General features: G+C 40.5%; 1 protein-coding gene across 2 annotated transcripts in view; it reads left to right on the top strand.

Moving 5' to 3' along the window:
- MYOM1 (myomesin 1) overlaps nucleotides 1-17,261 on the top strand; it is a 162,986-nt gene that overhangs the window by 101,810 nt on the left and 43,915 nt on the right. For both annotated transcript variants that reach the window (XM_032293278.1, XM_032293277.1), the window contains 3 exons: nucleotides 2,893-3,019; nucleotides 6,447-6,631; nucleotides 11,201-11,315. In XM_032293278.1, the coding sequence (XP_032149169.1) occupies nucleotides 2,893-3,019; nucleotides 6,447-6,631; nucleotides 11,201-11,315 (427 nt within the window). The remainder of the gene's footprint in view (nucleotides 1-2,892; nucleotides 3,020-6,446; nucleotides 6,632-11,200; nucleotides 11,316-17,261) is intronic.

Here is a 17,261-nt window from a genome sequence, read left to right as displayed (position 1 = left end):
TTTTGTAGACATCTATTATCAGTTAACGGAAATTTCCTTCTATTTCCAGATTGCCAAGAGTTAATAAAAATTATCCGAAACATTTTTTTGGGGTCTATTGAGAAGATCATATGCTTTTTCCCTTTTATTTTTAATTTGATATATTCTAGTAATTGTCTAATGCTAAAACAACCTTGCATTCCTGGAATAAATTCAACTTGGACACTAAATATCTCTTTATATCACCTGGATTTTGTTTGCTAATTATCCTTTAGGATTTTTGCTTCTATGTTCGTGAGTGAGATTATTCTGATATTAGAATTAATCTGATACTAATATCTGACAAGGATAGTACAGGAAGGAAAAAATGCAGAATAATGTCCCTTTACTAAGATATAATTCACATACCATAAAATTCACTCATTTAAAATTTTTTTTTTTTTATGTATTTTGAAGTGATATTATTAAATGCATACAAAGTGACTCTTTACCACTACTAATACATTTTACCTTAGAGTCTGTATTACCTGTTCTTACTATAAACACACTAGGGTTTTGGGGTGGGGGTGGTGTTTGCAGAGTATGTAGCTTTTTATTCTTTAACTTTCTATCTTTCTGTAACTTTATGCTTTACATGTGTCTCTTAAAAATAGCATGGAGTTAAATTTTATGTTTTTCCTGCCTGTCTTTGTCATTTGTTTGTTATTACTGATTACTTAAAAAAAACAACAAAAAAACCCCTAATCATCTTATTTTGTGCTTTCTATTTGTCCTTTCTGTTCTTTCTTTTCTTTTCTTTTCTTTTTTGAGACAGAGCCTTGCTCTGTCACCCAGGCTGGAGTGCAGTGTTATGATCTCAACTCACTGCAACCTCCGCCTCCCAGGTTCAAGCAATTCTCATGACTCAGCCACCCAAGTAGCAGGAATTATAGGTGCGCACCACCACGCCCAGGTAATCTTTGTATATTTAGAAGAAATGGGGTTTCACCATGTTGGCCAGGCTGGTCTCAAATTCCCGACCTCAAGTGATCTGCCCGCCTTGGCCTCCTTAAGTGTCGGGATTACAGTCGTGAGCCACCACACCCGGCCTGTTCTGTGTTTCATTTTCTGTCCTTTTTTTCTTATTTTTGAATTTTTTTTAAATTACTCAATTTTTCCTTCTACAATACCTTAAAAGTTATAGATTCTAAGTTTCTTCGGTTGTGGTGATGGTGCAGCCTAAAGTCTGAGGTTATTTCATTGTTTTACCCTTGTCAAAGAAACATAAGAACCTTCAAATCTTTACCCCATTACCTTTTTCCCAGCTCGTATGCTATTGTGTATGTATGTGTCTGTTTCAATTCTTTTTAAAATCCAGACAGCAATGTGATTATTGTTTTATAGATTCAACTTACCAATATAGTTACCATTTTATTTGCTTTTAATTAAGTGCTTTGAAGGTGTAATTCCCCCATATTCTGGCCTATTGTTGCTGCTGATGTTCAGCTCTTGGTCTGCTTGCTTGTTTGAGGGTAATTTGCCCTTTTTCTCAGACAGCTTTTGATATGTTCACTTTATCCTTGATGTCCAATACTTAAAATACTGTGGGTCTAGATGTGGGTTTTTAAAAAATGTATCTACCCAGGATTTTAGGGGGAGGAGGATTTTTCATCTATGGGTTGGATTTTTCAGAAGATTTTTCTAGAAAATTCTGTATCTCCCAAAATATTATTGCTCCCTCATTCTCTCTTTCTCTTCACTTCTCCCAAAACTCTATTTAAACATATATTTGAAGTTCTCACTCTGTCTTCCACATCTGTTAATCAACTTTTCTCTCTTTTCCATTTTTGAGTCTTTCTGCATCATGTCCTGTGTAATTTCTTCTGACTTTCTGTCACTTTACAAACTCTCTCTTCTTTTGCATCTGATATTCTGTTGAAAATGTCTATTTTTTTCTTTCTGTATTTTTCATCTCTTGTTGGTCACATTTTACATATTTTATATTTTGCTGCTTCCTACAAATGTTTTTCACACTAATATATTCCATCACTTCTATTTTGCACATATCTTAACATTTATTATTTTATCACATATATGTACCCTTACAACAACCCAATTCATACTGAGCGTTACAGAAAATATTAGTTCACTCAGTAAAGAGCAGAAAAATTACGAGAACTTGAGCATTTTGATTCCCAGCTTAAATCTCATTTAAATTTCACCTGTACGTGCCTTAGCTTTCTATTGCTACATAACAAGTTACCACAGACTCAGTGGCTGAAAACAACCCACATTTCTTATATCACAGTGCCCGTGAGTCAGGGGCCTGGGGATGGCGTAGCACAGTCCTCTGCTTAGGACCTCACAGGGCTGCAATCCAGGCATCAGCTAGGCCACATTCACGTTGAGTTCCTCTTCCAAGCCCACTCAAGTTGTTGGCAGAATCCAGTTCCTTGCAGCTGTAGGGCTGAGGCTTCCACTCCTAGATGCTGCCTTTCTCCAAATATGAGTGGGTAGGCAGCTCTCCATGTGCCATTTACTTCCTCAAGGCCATTGGCACAATGTTTTTCTTTAGAAGGGGCCCAAGCCCCGTTTTAAGAGTTCTTACCTGATGACATCAGGCCCATCCAAGATAATATCCCTTTTGATTAACCCCAGACCAGCTCACTAGGGACCCTAATCTGCAGTGTCTTTTCTCTTTGCCATATGGGGTGACATGATCACAGGACTGATCTCCCAATCCTTTTGCCACATTCTAATGTAAGCTACAAGGTCACAGTTTCACCCACACCCAAGAGATTACAAAAGCCTATGACGCATTGAGGGTCACCCGAGGGTGTGTCTGACACGGAAGGTAAATAAATACAATGTTGAACAAGTAGAAAAAAAAAAAACCTGGAACATTCACTATCTGTGATGTTGTCAATGTTGCAGATTAGCAACTTGAAGGAAAACGTGGTGTATCAGTTCCAAGTGGCAGCCATGAACATGGCCGGGCTGGGCGCACCCTCAGCAGTAAGCGAATGCTTCAAGTGTGAAGAGTGGACCATCGCTGTCCCAGGTAAACCACGGACACCAGGCCTCCACACCACACCTTGGAATTTCCTCCGAGAGAACCTATAGCCTGGAATGAAATTCAAAGTACTATATGGTCAACATTTAAGGGAAAAGAATTCTCTTGACCTCTTGTGTTTACCTAAAATATTTTAATGATAATATTAAATAATAGGTAGCAAGGTAAAACTGAGTATTAATTCCTTATGCTTGTGTTCCAAGTAAATCCTAGAGCCCTCACTGCTCAGCCACTGCGTGGGGTAGGATTAGCAGAAGCGGCTGGATTGAGTGCAAATGAGTGTTTAAAAGAAATTCCAATCTTTGCTTTTGCTTTCGAAAGGCCACTTAAAGGTCATCCAATTTATATCCCACAGCAAAATTTCTCAAAAACGTCTCCCTGCATGCCTTCGTTCTCATATATTGCCACGCTGCTGGAAGGTTCTCGTTTATCAGCTCCCCAGAATCTCTCTCTTCACATTCAAGCTATGTGGCTTCTTCGTCTCTCCTTCTCACTCCTCCCAGCTTTTCATTATATCACACGGATGGATTTCACACACCTGTCTAGGGTTTAGGGCTGACCTCTCTCTGCTTGCCTCTCTGCACTGATTTCCAGTCCCTTCTCTCTACATATTTTCCAAACTCTGAACCAAAGGAAAGTTCCTGGAACCTGGCAATTACTGTCCTTCAGAGGTCATCATAGGGAGTGGTTGGGTCAGCAGGGAAGAAAGTGGGAAGTGGGGCGGGGATGCGGGGGGAACTTACCTTGCTTATAAAACTCTTACAGAGCCATAAAGCCAAAACATAAAATAAAAATTGAATGCAAATTTACTACTTTACCATTAAGATTTAAACTAGCAATAAATGTATTTGGTGGGTGATTTTATGTCCCTATGCCACCCCCTTCCTCTGCTTGAAACCCTTTACCCCTGAAGACCACCACTTTGCCTTTAACTCCTCTGTCAGGTGTGAATAACAACATTCCAAGAGAAACTCAAGAGCAGTTCACATGCTCACTTGACTTCAGCAAACAGAGACAAACACATTGCTCTTTCCTTGTAGTTCCTTGAAGCCAGTGATATTTCTTAAGTCCTTTCTGCCACCTGCATAAAAGTGGGCCTGTTTTCAAATTCTTGCAATTCCTGAGTAATGAGAAATGCAATTGATTAAAGACTAAGAAATTCCAAGCAGGCTTGTAGAAATTTTTTTTGATCAAAAGTGATGTTGTTGGCTGCGTGCAGTGGCTCATTCCTGTAATCCCAGTTCTTTGGGAGGCTGAGGCAGGGGGATATCCTGAGCCCAGGTGTTCAAGACCAGACTGGGCAACATAGTGAGACCTCATCTCCTAAAAAATGTTTTTTAATTAGCTGGGCATGGTGGTGTATGCCTGTAGTCCCAGCTACTCAGGAAGCTGAGGCAGGATGATTGCTTGAGCTCACGAGGTCAAGGCTGCAGTGAGCTGTGATCATACCACTGTGCTCCAGCCCAGATAACAGAATGAGGCTCTGTCTCTCTTTGAAAAAAAAAAAAAAAAAAAAAAAAAAAAGGTGATGCAGTTGACAAAAAAAGGTTTCAGATGAGCACTCTCAACTTAGAGAAGAAATGAAGAGGGCAGCCCCCCACCCTCCTGACATCCTGGCTTCTCAGATCCCTCCTTGACTTCCTGAGTAGTGTTAGGTAAGCCTCACTTCAAGAACGCCCTTATAGAAGAAAGCAATAAGAATGTTTTGTCGTCCTGTTTTACAGAAGAAAAAACTGACACTCAGGTTAAATGATGCCCAGAGGGTGCCAGAGGTAACAAGTAGCATAATTAGGATAGGAAACTAGGTCTGCTTTTTCCTAGATGGGAGCTGCTAGGAAACAGCAGAGCGTAGTTCCTCCTCTGTGGGGCACGGATACTGCTGCCGATCTGGATGCCTCCCAGGGTTCTAAGGATGACACAAGATCATGGTTATAAAAGCTCTTTGTAAAACGGGACATGCCACATTCATGTGAGGTATTTGGTGTTAATATTTAAATATGGTTTTATACAAAACATCGGAAGGCAAGCATGATGCATATTTGTAGCCGTGAAGCCAAGGTAAAGGGCCAAACAAATATTGAACTGTCAATTACAAAACAACAAAGCATGGCATAACAGAGTATGTCCTTGTACAGGTTGGCTTTGGCTTCAGGCTACTATGAGTCACTTCAGGTGATTTTGATTGGTTGGCTCGATGTCAGTCGTTGTTTAAAAAAAAAAAAGGAAAGGAAAAAAATAAAAATAAATTTATCACCTGGATAGCAGCTGGTAGTCATGCAAAGGTACAGGCAATCACTTAGTGGTTTGGACTTTGCCAAGAACATGAAGAGCATTCACACAGCCTACATTCGGGCTTTCTCCCTTGAGAGGGTTATCAAGTGACTTAGCTTCTCTGAGCTTTCTGTTAATTGTCTTCAGGAAGAGTGAGATAAATGAATGTCAACTACCTGGCAGTATTTAGCGCAGATGCAGGACCTATAGGATTGATTATATTTATTTTGGTAAAAGGTTTTTGTAAACCGTAAGCTATCATTTGTTTTTACCCATTTGTGGGCTACACATGCTCTTTAGGGGGAAGATTTCCCTCCAGTTGAGAGTGATTCTGTTTCCTCTGAAAGAGCTATTCCTCTCTATATTCATATGCCATCAAATTGAGCTGCTTTCTTTCTACTATTTGAGATTAAGGGGAATTTTTAGGCTGTCACTCAAAAATTATCTGAAACCAGGGGGCAGATATGGTGGTTTCCACCTGTAATCCCAACACTTTGGGAGGCTGAGGCAGAAGAACCACTTGAACTCAAGAGTTCAAGAGCAGCCTGGTCAACACAGCGAGACCCTATCTCTACAAAAACTTAAAAAATTAGCCCGGCGTGGTGGTACACACTTGTAGGCCCAGCTGCACAGGAGGCTAGGGTGAGAGAATCCCTTGAGCCCAGGAGCTCCAGGTTACAGTGAACCATGATCACACCACTGCACTCTAGCCTGGGTAAGAGGGCAAAACCCTGTCTCTAAAACTAAAAATTAAAAAATATGAATCTGCAGCTCAATTATACTGTTCCAATAAAAGGTCTTTAAGATGAATGGCCTGAGCATGGCCTGAAGGGAAGTTTTGGGTCTACCCTTTGAGAGGCACCTGAGAGTGGCCTTCCCTGCCTAACACCCTTAAAGGGACCACTGGGCTGATGTAGAGCAGTAGGGAAGTGATATGAAATGACCACAGAATACTGATTTTTATGGGAATCCTAGATTTTGAAAAAAGAACACCAGTGTCAGATTAGCTTTAAGACTTACAATGTAGTTCTAAATGTGTAGAGATGAGTTATGATTATGTATGTTATGATTTCTATGTCATGATAATGTTATGATTTACTTATCTATGTTATGATATCTCCTCATTGACTTCTCTCTCTCTCAGGACCACCGCACAGTCTCAAGTATAGCGAAGTCAGGAAAGACTCCCTGGTCCTCCACTGGAAGCCCCCCATCCACTCTGGGCGGACTCCAGTCACTGGTTACTTCGTGGACTTGAAGGAGGCCCAGGCCAAAGAGGACCAGTGGCGAGGGCTCAATGAGGCGGCGATTAAAACCTTATACCTGAAGGTAAGAGGATGCTTAGTTCTAGAGCTTCTTTTTTTAAAAAAGCGGAAAATGGCTTGACTAATATTAACTTTAAAGTTAGCCAGATAAAACAGAATATCTCTGCTTTGATCTGTTTCATATACTGGGCTCCTGGTAAGATTCCATTGGCAGAGGTTGGGGCTAGGGGAAGTTTCTGATGCTTGAAACACTTTGATTATATTTAACCTGAATTCCTTAGCATAGATTTGAAACACACCCACTAGCTCCTTCCTCTCTCCTGTCCCTCCTTGCCTCAACTTACCCACTTTACATTTTTGTTACTCATAGTCTTTAAACGTTACTGCTTACCATCCCCAAAAGATGACTTTTTCATTCCTCTTTTTTTGGGGGGGGGTTGTTGATTTGAGGGTGCTGTTTTTATAAAGCTCACATCAAGAAACCTGTGACCACTGATCCTCTCAAGTCACTCCTGTCTCCTCCCGTCAGGCTGGTTCTCACATGAGCTCTCAGAGATGAGTGGAATGGGTTCGCTCAACCCCCTTATCCATGTCCCTGCCTTTCAGGTTCCTCTAGAGTGTGCTAATTGAACCATTTCCTAACTCTGTCGACCAAACACTGTTCTGCCGTAGCCACCAAGTCACTTGTACCAAAAGGAAATTTCAAAAGAATGTTTTCTCCTGGTGTTAGCAGTGGCACCTGGAGACCCTGACTGCCCCTCGAGGCCTTGGAAACTGTGGGAAATATGATTGCATTACTTACTACTTAGAATAAAATGTGACTGACTTCACCACATTCACTCAGGAAGTTGCACACTGCATTTGCACAGTCCTATCTGTTGGCAGAAGTCATTGCCTATAAGGTGGGCTTTGGAAGATATTCAAAGTGTACCTGGCCAAAAAGATCCCTCCCTGACCTGCCATCATGGACTAAGTCCCTTCCATCTGTCAGCCACTCTCCAGGGTTAAGGTATTTCCAGTTACTATAAACTGTGTAAATATATCCTCCAGGAGATATGACCCATAAACCATTACACCCAACATGCCATTAACTCAACTTAGCATGTGCCAGTCAGCTCTCCAGCTTCTTGCAAAACTCTAAAGAAGTAAGACAGGTTATCTTTTCATGATGAAGAGAAAACGTCAAGGAAGGACTGGAGCCTATGATGCTGTTTGCTGTCCAGATGAGTCCAGAGGCCCCTGGATTACAAGAAACCCCCAAAATACAGTGTAAAAGAAAGGCTGGGAACATTCTGGATGGTGGTGGTGGGTGAATAGGGCTGGGATGAAGATTTTCAAGTCTTCCATCCACCACTGTAGAGGATGCCAAGGACCTGAGGTTGGAAGCAAAACAAAGATGAAGACACAAGGAAAAAAAAAAAAAGAAAGAAAAAGAAAAAATAGAGTTTAAATGTGTCAAAGAATGGTTGACGTCACTCATTTTAAAACAGAAAAAGAAGAAAAGCAATTTTAAGAGAGAGGGAGAGAGTGAGGTTAAGTATGCCTAACAAACGTGGAAGTGAACTTCTATAAGAAGAGTTATTACACTTTATCAACAGTTTTTATAAAATGATTTTTTTAGGGCCGGGCGCGGTGGCTCAAGCCTGTAATCCCAGCACTTTGGGAGGCCAAGGCGGGTGGATCACGAGGTCAAGAGATCGAGACCATCCTGGTCAACATGGTGAAACCCCATCTCTACTAAAAATACAAAAAATTAGCTGGGCATGGTGGTGCGTGCCTGTAATCCCAGCTACTCAGGAGGCTGAGGCAGGAGAACTGCCTGAACCCAGGAGGCGGAGGTTGCGGTGAGCCAAGATCGTGCCATTGCACTCCAGCCTGGGTAACATGAGTGAAACTCCGTCTCAAAAAAAAAAAAAAAAAAAAAAAAGATTTTTTTAATATTTCTGATTATAAAACTAACAATTTGAATGAAAATTTCAAACATAAGAAGCACAAAGAAGAATGTAGGCCAGGCACAGTGACTTGTGCCTATAATCCCAGGGCTTTGGGAAGCAAATTGCTTGAGCCCTGGAGTTCAAGACCAGCCTGGAAAATGTGACAAAACCCTGTCTCTAAATAAATAAATAAATAAAATTGGCTGGGTGTGGTGGCATGTGCCCGTAGTCCCAGCCACTCATGAGGCTGAGGTGGGAGGATCACTTGAACTAGGGAGGTGGAAGCTGCAGTGAGCTGTGACTGCACCACTGCACTCCAGCCTGGGCAACAGAGTGAGACTCTGTCTCAAAAAAAAAGAAAGAAAGAAAGGAAAAGGAAAAATTGATGACCTTGATTACGCGTTTGTGGTGCTGTTGAGGCCAGTGGTCATTGCCCTTGTGGTGATGGAAGAGTGGAGTGCTCTGTCACCCCAGGGACCAGACACTGGAATGTGAATATACTTCCTATACATGTTGCAGAAATCTGACTCACAGCCATACATCATCACGTAGGTGGCAGGTGCAGATGTGTCAGGTACCTGGCAGTTACTCTATTTTTATTACAAGGAAATGTTTCTGTGTCCTTTTGGAAATCCACAGTTTCCTGGCGTTATTTCTAAACATAGAATTTAAATATGTCAACCTCTGTGCATTTAACCTGTAACTAATTTAAAGTTTATTTATAGAATAAAATCCATTTCAAAAATTCATTAGTGCCAGTGAAAGCTATTACCACATAAATAGTGACATTCTGTTTTAAACACATACAATTAGATTAAAAACCTAACAATTTAATATGTATCTCATTTAAATACATGATCACAAACACTTTACCTGATTGAATAACTTTGTTCTAACATTGTTTGATTTAGATCACATTGTGGATATTGGTCTCTATCACAACATTTTGGGGAAAAATTATGCCTTCTGTGTATAATAAATTCCTTCTTAAAAGCACTTTGGGAGGCCGAGGCGGGTGGATCACGACGAGGTCAAGAGATCAAGACCATCCTGGTCAACACGGTGAAACCCCGTCTCTACTAAAAATACAAAACATTAGCTGGGCATGGTGGCGCGTGCCTGTAATCCCAGCTACTCAGGAGGCTGAGGCAGGAGAATTGCCTGAACCCGGGAGGCGGAGGTTGTGGTGAGCCGAGATCGCGCCATTGCACTCCAGCCTGGGTAACAAGAGCGAAACTCCGTCCCAAAGAAAAAGAAAAAGAAAAAGAAAAAAAAAAAAAATAAAAAAAAAAAACAGCATAGCTTTTAAAAGTCACATGTTTTTAAAATAAAAATGTTGGTAAAACATTGACAGTATTGATAATAGTAATGCTATTGTTCAGAACCCAAAGAAGGTTACAAAAAATTAAGTGGGAAACTGGGCATGGTAGCTCACTCCCATAATCCCAACACTGTGGGAGTCTGAGGTGGGAGAATTGCTTGAGCCCAGGAGTTTGAGACCAGCCTGGCCTCAATACTGGTGAAACCTCATAGCTATAAAAAATACTGGTGAAACCCTGTATCTACGAAAAATTTTTTTAGTTAGCCTGGTGTGCTGGCACATACCTGTGGTCTCAACTACTCAGGAGGCTGAAGCAGGAGAATTGCTTGATCCCAGGAGGTCCAGGCTGCAGTGAGCTGAGATCATGCCACTGTACTCCAGCCTGAGCAACAGAGTGAAGCTCTGTCTCAAAAATACATATATGTGTGTATGTGTGTGTGTATGTATATATATACACACACACACATGTATATACGCATACATGTATATACATACATACATATATGTATATATACATACACATATATGTATATATACACATAATACACATACATATATACACATCTATGCATGTATATATACACGTGGGTGTGTATATATGTATGTGTGTGCATATACATGTACATGAAGTGGGACTGTCATACAAAAATAAATTATAAATGCTTTTTTAACAGCTCTTCATAATTCTAGCTTAGTGCCACATACGTAGTGGATGCTCAGCATACATCTTGATTATTAAAAACTTGAGGTTGTAGAATTTTAGTACCATTTGATTATTCACAAATTAGTTAAATTCACAATTGTGTTAATTTCATGTCTATTTAGTAAGAAATAGCTATGTTAAATTTACAGGAACAATTATTGTTTGTTTTGGTTCTATTAGTTTAACATGCTTTTAAACAAATGGAAAGTGTTTGTGATTCATCCTTTTAATTCTCCCCTCTCGGCAAGAATTTCATCTGAAATTGTTCATGGAATGTCTCAAAAGGATCGGGGGGAAAGGCAACATATATGCTATAGTGAGCACTTCATATTTTGTCCTTTTGACCAAAGAATACGTGGCTAATGCATGTGATGCCTACATACACGAGTCTCTGTTTCTGATGTTGGTGGCCACTACATTAACTAAAAAGGAGAAACATCAGAGTGAGAATGGATATTAACAACTCCTCTCTAACTAAAGATGGTTCAGAGAGACCATCTATAGCTAAAGTCACCTGCTTAGTGTTTGACAGAATCAAGTCTAGAACACAAGTCTTATATCCCTGGTGCTAGGTCTTAAAATATTACTAGAGAGGAAGAGCTCCATCTGTTTAAATGACATAAAACAGCCACTGCTCCATAAAACACCCATTACTTCTATACCTGCTTTTACCAGGTTCGAGGCCTCAAGGAGGGCATCAGCTACGTGTTCCGTGTCCGAGCCATAAACCAGGCGGGAGTTGGGAAGCCGTCTGACCTTGCTGGCCCTGTTGTGGCAGAGACTCGTCCAGGTGGGCTTTCACCTTTTCATGAAAACTAGTCCTTCTGTGTAAGACCTTTCTAGGCTTTCTCTAATTTTCAAAATCATCAACATGTGCTATCTGAATATAATCGGTAAGTAATGATCTTAGAACTTGACAGTCATTGGTCCCATCACAGGCACCTCGGGACAGGGTTGAGCCAGGTGTGTCATGGTCTAGGGGCTATTCTGATGCATACCTAAAAACATGGAAGGTCTTGATCAAATTAAGCTTCTTGGACCAACTCTTCCAAGCATCCATTACTGGGATGTTATTCCTACTGTACCCTGGCCATTAAGTCTCATAAGAATATTTTCCCAATCATAAGGGAAGCTAGAACAGCCCAGTTAGTGGCACAATCTTTAAACAAAAGTAGGATTTATGTAATTATAGCTATTATGTTTAAACCAGAGGTCAGCAAACTTTTTCTGTGGAGGGCCTGATAACATTTCTCACTCAACAGCCCTACGGTCTCCGTCACAACTTCTTAACTCTGCCATGACACAAAAGAAGCCATTGAGGATACATAAACTAATAAGGATAGCTGTGTTCTAATAAAACTTTATCATGCACATTATATGCATTATATAATATGATACATTATATGCATTATATCATTTCAATCTTGTATAATTTTCCTATGTTTTGAAATACTAAGCTTCTTTCAATTTTTCAACTATTTAAAAATATGAAAACCATTCTTAGCTTACAGGCCATACAAAAAGAGATAATGGGCCAAATTTAGCCCACAGGCCATAGTTTGCTGACCCCTGGGTTAAGCTAACAGTGGTGCCAACTGAATGGTCTATAGATTTGAGGCAGCCCTCACTTCCCAGTTTCAAAGATGCCACAATTGCTAGAGTTTATTAGATGACTTGCCCTTTCTTATGAGAACAAACTTTACAGTGTTCATTGTCCAACTAGTTTCAGATAATTACATAATAATTTCTTTTATTGTTTAACCTGTATTATTTTTCAAAGTTATCATATACTGCAGTTCATTTAAGTTACATAAAGGCAAGCACTGGAGGCCGGGCACTGTGGCTCACGTCTATAACCCCAACACTTTGGGCAGCTGAGGCAGGAGGAACCTAGGAGTTTGAGACCAGCTGAGCAACTTGGCAAAACCTTACCTCTAGAAAATGTTTAGGTTAGCTAGATGTGGTGGCACATACCTGTCATCCCAGCTACTTGGAGGCTGAGGTTGGAGGATCGTTTGAGCCTAGGAGGTCAAGGCTGCAGGGAGCCATGTTTTCAACATTGCATTCTAGCATGGGCGACAGAGTGAGACCCTGTCTCAAAGAGATGATAAAGTATATCACTTTGAAGACTCCGAAAGGGAAGAGCTGAAGGTGGTGTGGATAATGAAAAATTACATACTGGGTACAATGTGTATTATTGGGGGTTATGGATACCCCAAAAGCCACGACGTAACCACTATGCCATCTAGGCATGTAATGGAATTGCATATATGCCCTATAAATTCGTACAAATTTTTTTAAATCACCCAATTATATTGTTTATATTCATTCCAGTACAAGCACTTTTGCTTTAATCTGTCCCTATTTTCAGGCTGAAATAAACAAAGAGCAGACACAGAATGGAATATTTATTTTTCTGATGAGAAAAGACTGTAAACATAGAAAACTGCTTTCACTGCATGTTACTTGAAAAGAACATAAAATGAACCCTTTGAGAAAATATCTGCCCCTTTCATCCTATTTCTTCATAATATTTTCAGCTAGTCTTAGAAGTACTCTCTAGACATGGGTCTGATAAAAGTGACTTTCTTAGACGAAAGTGTGGTAGGTGTCTGTAAGAAGTGCCACAGTTCATGTAAATAACCTTTGCAAAATTTCATGAGAAAACAGAAAAGTGCTAGGAACATATACACCAGGTAAAAGGTAACCCACAAAGACACCAGAACACATATTGCTGTAGAAATCAAATCCTTCAGCTGACAATTAAAGGTGCCAAATGGACATCTCCAAGGACCCAAGGGCAGAGTTTGCTCTCAGAACACCATAGATTGCTACACAAGTAAACTTAATCTAGTCTGGGCTATATCAAAAGCACTCTGGAAGCCATGGGTTCCAAATCTGATTGTTAAAAGAACTTAAGTCAATTTCTTATTTTCTCATCTTTAGCCTCAGACTGGCAGGTGACCAGGCATGACATTAGCAGAGCCATCACTAGGGAAATTTTGCCACCAGAAAAGGATCTGCTGGTGACCTCCTGGGCGAGAGCTTTGTTTCACTGGCTTGAAGGAACCAAAAGTCATTTATGTGCTGTTCCTTTCCTAGACTCTAACTACTGACAGCTGCAACACTGCTATGCTAAGCAGCACCCACAGACAAACCACTGGTCCATAGCCTAGAGAATAACCCTGGATACACAAAGTCCAAATGCTTTCCCGTGAAAGAGCACCAAAATCCCGTGACATCTGAGCCTGTTTTACATGTAGTAGGCACACACTCACTGTTGCCACATGTATTTCTTGAGCTCCTACTGTGTGTCAAGTGCCATTTGGACCCCAGGAATAATGTGACATCATTGCTGCACACTGGGCTTACAATCTAATGGAAAAGATAATGTTTATAGCATACGATGATGAGAGCTGGGATAGGTGTTCATAAAGGATTTCTTATAGCCAAACAGGCTATAAGCTAGGTAGCAAGGTTTTATAAGTCCCTGTAAAAACTTTATATGTAGCCTAAAGTTTTCTGTATGTATTCATTTTATTAGATATCAACATATTATTTTCACCCACATTATTTATTTTATGTTGGAATACATGATAGGGGAGCATGTTATCAACTTCAAGACTTGGGATGTGAAACTTGGATTGCTATTTCACAAGAACAACTTTTTAGGGGATGCATTATTAAAATTTCAGGTAGAAAACAAAGCTTATCTTGTAATAGCAAACCACAAATATATCTAACAAGATACTTCAAGTGTAATTTGAATTCCACTTTAATAGTTAACTTAATCTACTGGGATTGGTTGAAGTCAAAGAATACATTGCAAGTGGACGTATTCTTGTCTCATTGTGCTGGTAATGAGAATCAAGATAATGAACTGAGTGTGTCATGCTTTACCAAGAAATCTATTAGCTAAAGAAGCCTATGAAAATAATAGAGTGAAACATAATGTAGATGAGTTGGTGCATAAAAGGAAGATGTTCTGTTCTTGATATTAGATATTTTAAAAACAGTAGCTGTAGTTGATTGCATCAAGCCTGGGGTGACGATGAAGGCCATATGAGCCAGATCAGATGGAAGACAAGAGAGAGACCTGCCAAAGCCTGGCAGGTGATCTGGAAGGCACCACAGCTAGCAGTACAGACCGCAGGTATTCTTACCAGAGAAATTGAGCAGTGGGCAGGAGACTCAGGTGATGGGTGGAGTCCCAGGCAAAACTGGGTTATAGAAGTTAGCTTGGTCACAAGGATCAAGGTAGGTTAGGAGAAAGCATTACCAGAAGGAATTGTGAGTTGGGACTGAATTGGTAACCTACTAAGCAAGGGCTTGTTACAATGCCAGTGTCTAAACACTGGTTGGTTCCAGAGACTGGCAGGAATGAGAAGGCAAATGTGTGCTTAGTGGCCAAGTGGTAGAGTCATGAAGTGAAAGATTCTAAAGCAGGAAGCCAGACTAACTTTAAAGATGAGCTCAGCTGGTTTATTTAGAAAACTGCACGTGTATTTGCTCACTAACTGATCTCTTTCATATGCTGGGACTGTAGCTCTCAACCTTACCTGTACATTAGAATCATACCAGGAACGTTTTAAAATACTGATATCCAGACTCTATTCAAGACCAATTAAATCAGGATCTTTAGGGCTAAAGGGATGATGACAGAAGATCAGATATTCTAAAAAACAAAAACAAAACTCTTAGGCTAGGTACCTGAGCATAGGCTTATTGCTATTTGTTTAGCGCTTTGGGTAATTCCGGGGTGACACTAGGCTTGTGAACTGTACATTAGGCCATGGCTCCTCAAAATAGGAACTGTGCCTTTTCTGTACATATGCTGAGAGTCTAGCATAGTACCTGGTATATAGTAGTTAATTTATTGAATGAAAATATAATGAATGACTAGCCTGTTTTGCCAGTGAGTATGCCTCTGTCTTGTAGCCTGTGTGTGTGCACTTCACCCTAATCATCTTGTACTGCCTGCCCTGGTTGTGATGGGTGAGCTGGGAAAGTAACATCTGGTGAGGCTCTGATGTGGGCATGAGGGTGAATGGTCAGCCGCCAGTCCTCATCTGAAACACAGGGAAGCTCAGTATTACACGTGACTGATTACATTAATTCACTTTTGTCTGCTTTTTTTTTTTTTTTTTTTTTAGACAGAGTCTCATTCTGTTGCCAAGGCTGGAGTGCAGTGGCGTGATCTCGGCTCACTGCAACCTCCGCCTCTCAGGTTCAACCAATTTCCTGCCTCGGCCTCCCAAGTAGCTGGGATTGCAGGGACCTGCCACCACACCCAGCTAATTTTTGCATTTTTAGTAGAGATAAGGTTTCACTATCTTGGCCAGACTGGTCTTGAAATCCTGACTTCGTGATCTACCCGCCTCAGCCTCCCAAAGTGCTGGGATTACAGGCATGAGCCACCATGCCCAGCCCCACTCTTTAATATTTTAAACATCACCACACACACCCATTACCTACACCATGGAGAACAAATAATTAAAGCTTATAAAAGTGATATATTCATGCTCATGTAAAACACTTTATATGAGAAAGAATTATCATATCAGATTATGAAATGTATAGGAAGGCGAACAGTTTACTGTGATTTTATTTAAGCTTTTAAATTTTGTGGTTTTTTAAATCATTTTTGTGGGGAGGGGAGAGAAAGTAGAATGAAGTGAATTAATTTCCAAATCGATCATTTTAGTCCTGAGCAGCACCTGAACCCATTCACATCCTGGGAGTTCTTGGCAAGCCTTGAGGGACCATTGGAATGCTGTCTTGGTTCTGTAATCTCAACACTTTGGGAGTCCAGATAGGAGGATCACTTGAGCCCAGGAGTTGGAGAGTGCCCTGAGCAACATAGTGAGACCTGTCTCTGTTAGAAAAGAATAGGAAAGAAAATAATAACGTAAAATGAGAGCTGTTACAGTCCGTGATCTCTGTGTCTGTATTAAGGATTTGCTTAGGGTTGAGGAGCTGACTAGTGACAACTCTTCTTAAATCCTTTTTAGGCAACAACAACAACTCTCTCATGTTTTATACCTAAATATCCTGAGATCTTCATTAAATTCTTCATAATCATGAGCAGGTCATAATCATTTCTGAGGTTGTTTCTGAGAAAATCTAAGTGATGCCAAAATTTTGGTCCACTTTTCAGTCCAACTTTGTGGGAAAGTGGGATGGCCTCTTATCTGGAAAAGAGTACCCACAAGGACTGCTTTACTTTGATAGCAGAACATCAGACTTGCTTCCTGCCCATTAATTATCAGAACCATATTGATCATCAATCAACTTGAGAGAATATGCCTCTTTAGGCATTTCTCAGAGTTCAGCCATGAACTAATTGACAGGAGCTCAGCACTTGGAAAAACCTCAGCTAAGCTGTGGGACATTCTGAAAAGAAAATTTGGCCAGGTACGGTGGCTCATGCCTATCATCCCAGCACTTTGGGAGACCAAGTGGGTGGATTACCTGAGATCAGCGGTTTGAGATCAGCCTGGCCAGCATGGTGAAACCCCATCTCTACTAAAAATACAAAAAAATTAGCTGAGTATGTGGTGAGCATCTGTAAGCCCAGCTCCTCAGGCTGCCGAGGCAGGAGAATTGCTTGAACCTGGGAGGCAGAGGTCACAGTGAGCCAAGACCACACCACTGTACTGCAGCCTGGATGACAGAGCAAGACTCCGTCTCAAAAAAAAAAAAAAAAAAAAAAAAAAAAAAAAAAAAAAAAAAAAAA

The sequence above is a fragment of the Sapajus apella genome, unplaced genomic scaffold (assembly GCF_009761245.1).
Source record: "Sapajus apella isolate SASKATOON/1434 unplaced genomic scaffold, GSC_monkey_1.0 scaffold29, whole genome shotgun sequence".
Lineage (NCBI taxonomy): Eukaryota > Metazoa > Chordata > Mammalia > Primates > Cebidae > Sapajus > Sapajus apella.
Note: the sequence above shows the minus strand (reverse complement) of the source record. Positions and strands in the feature narration are given on the sequence as shown.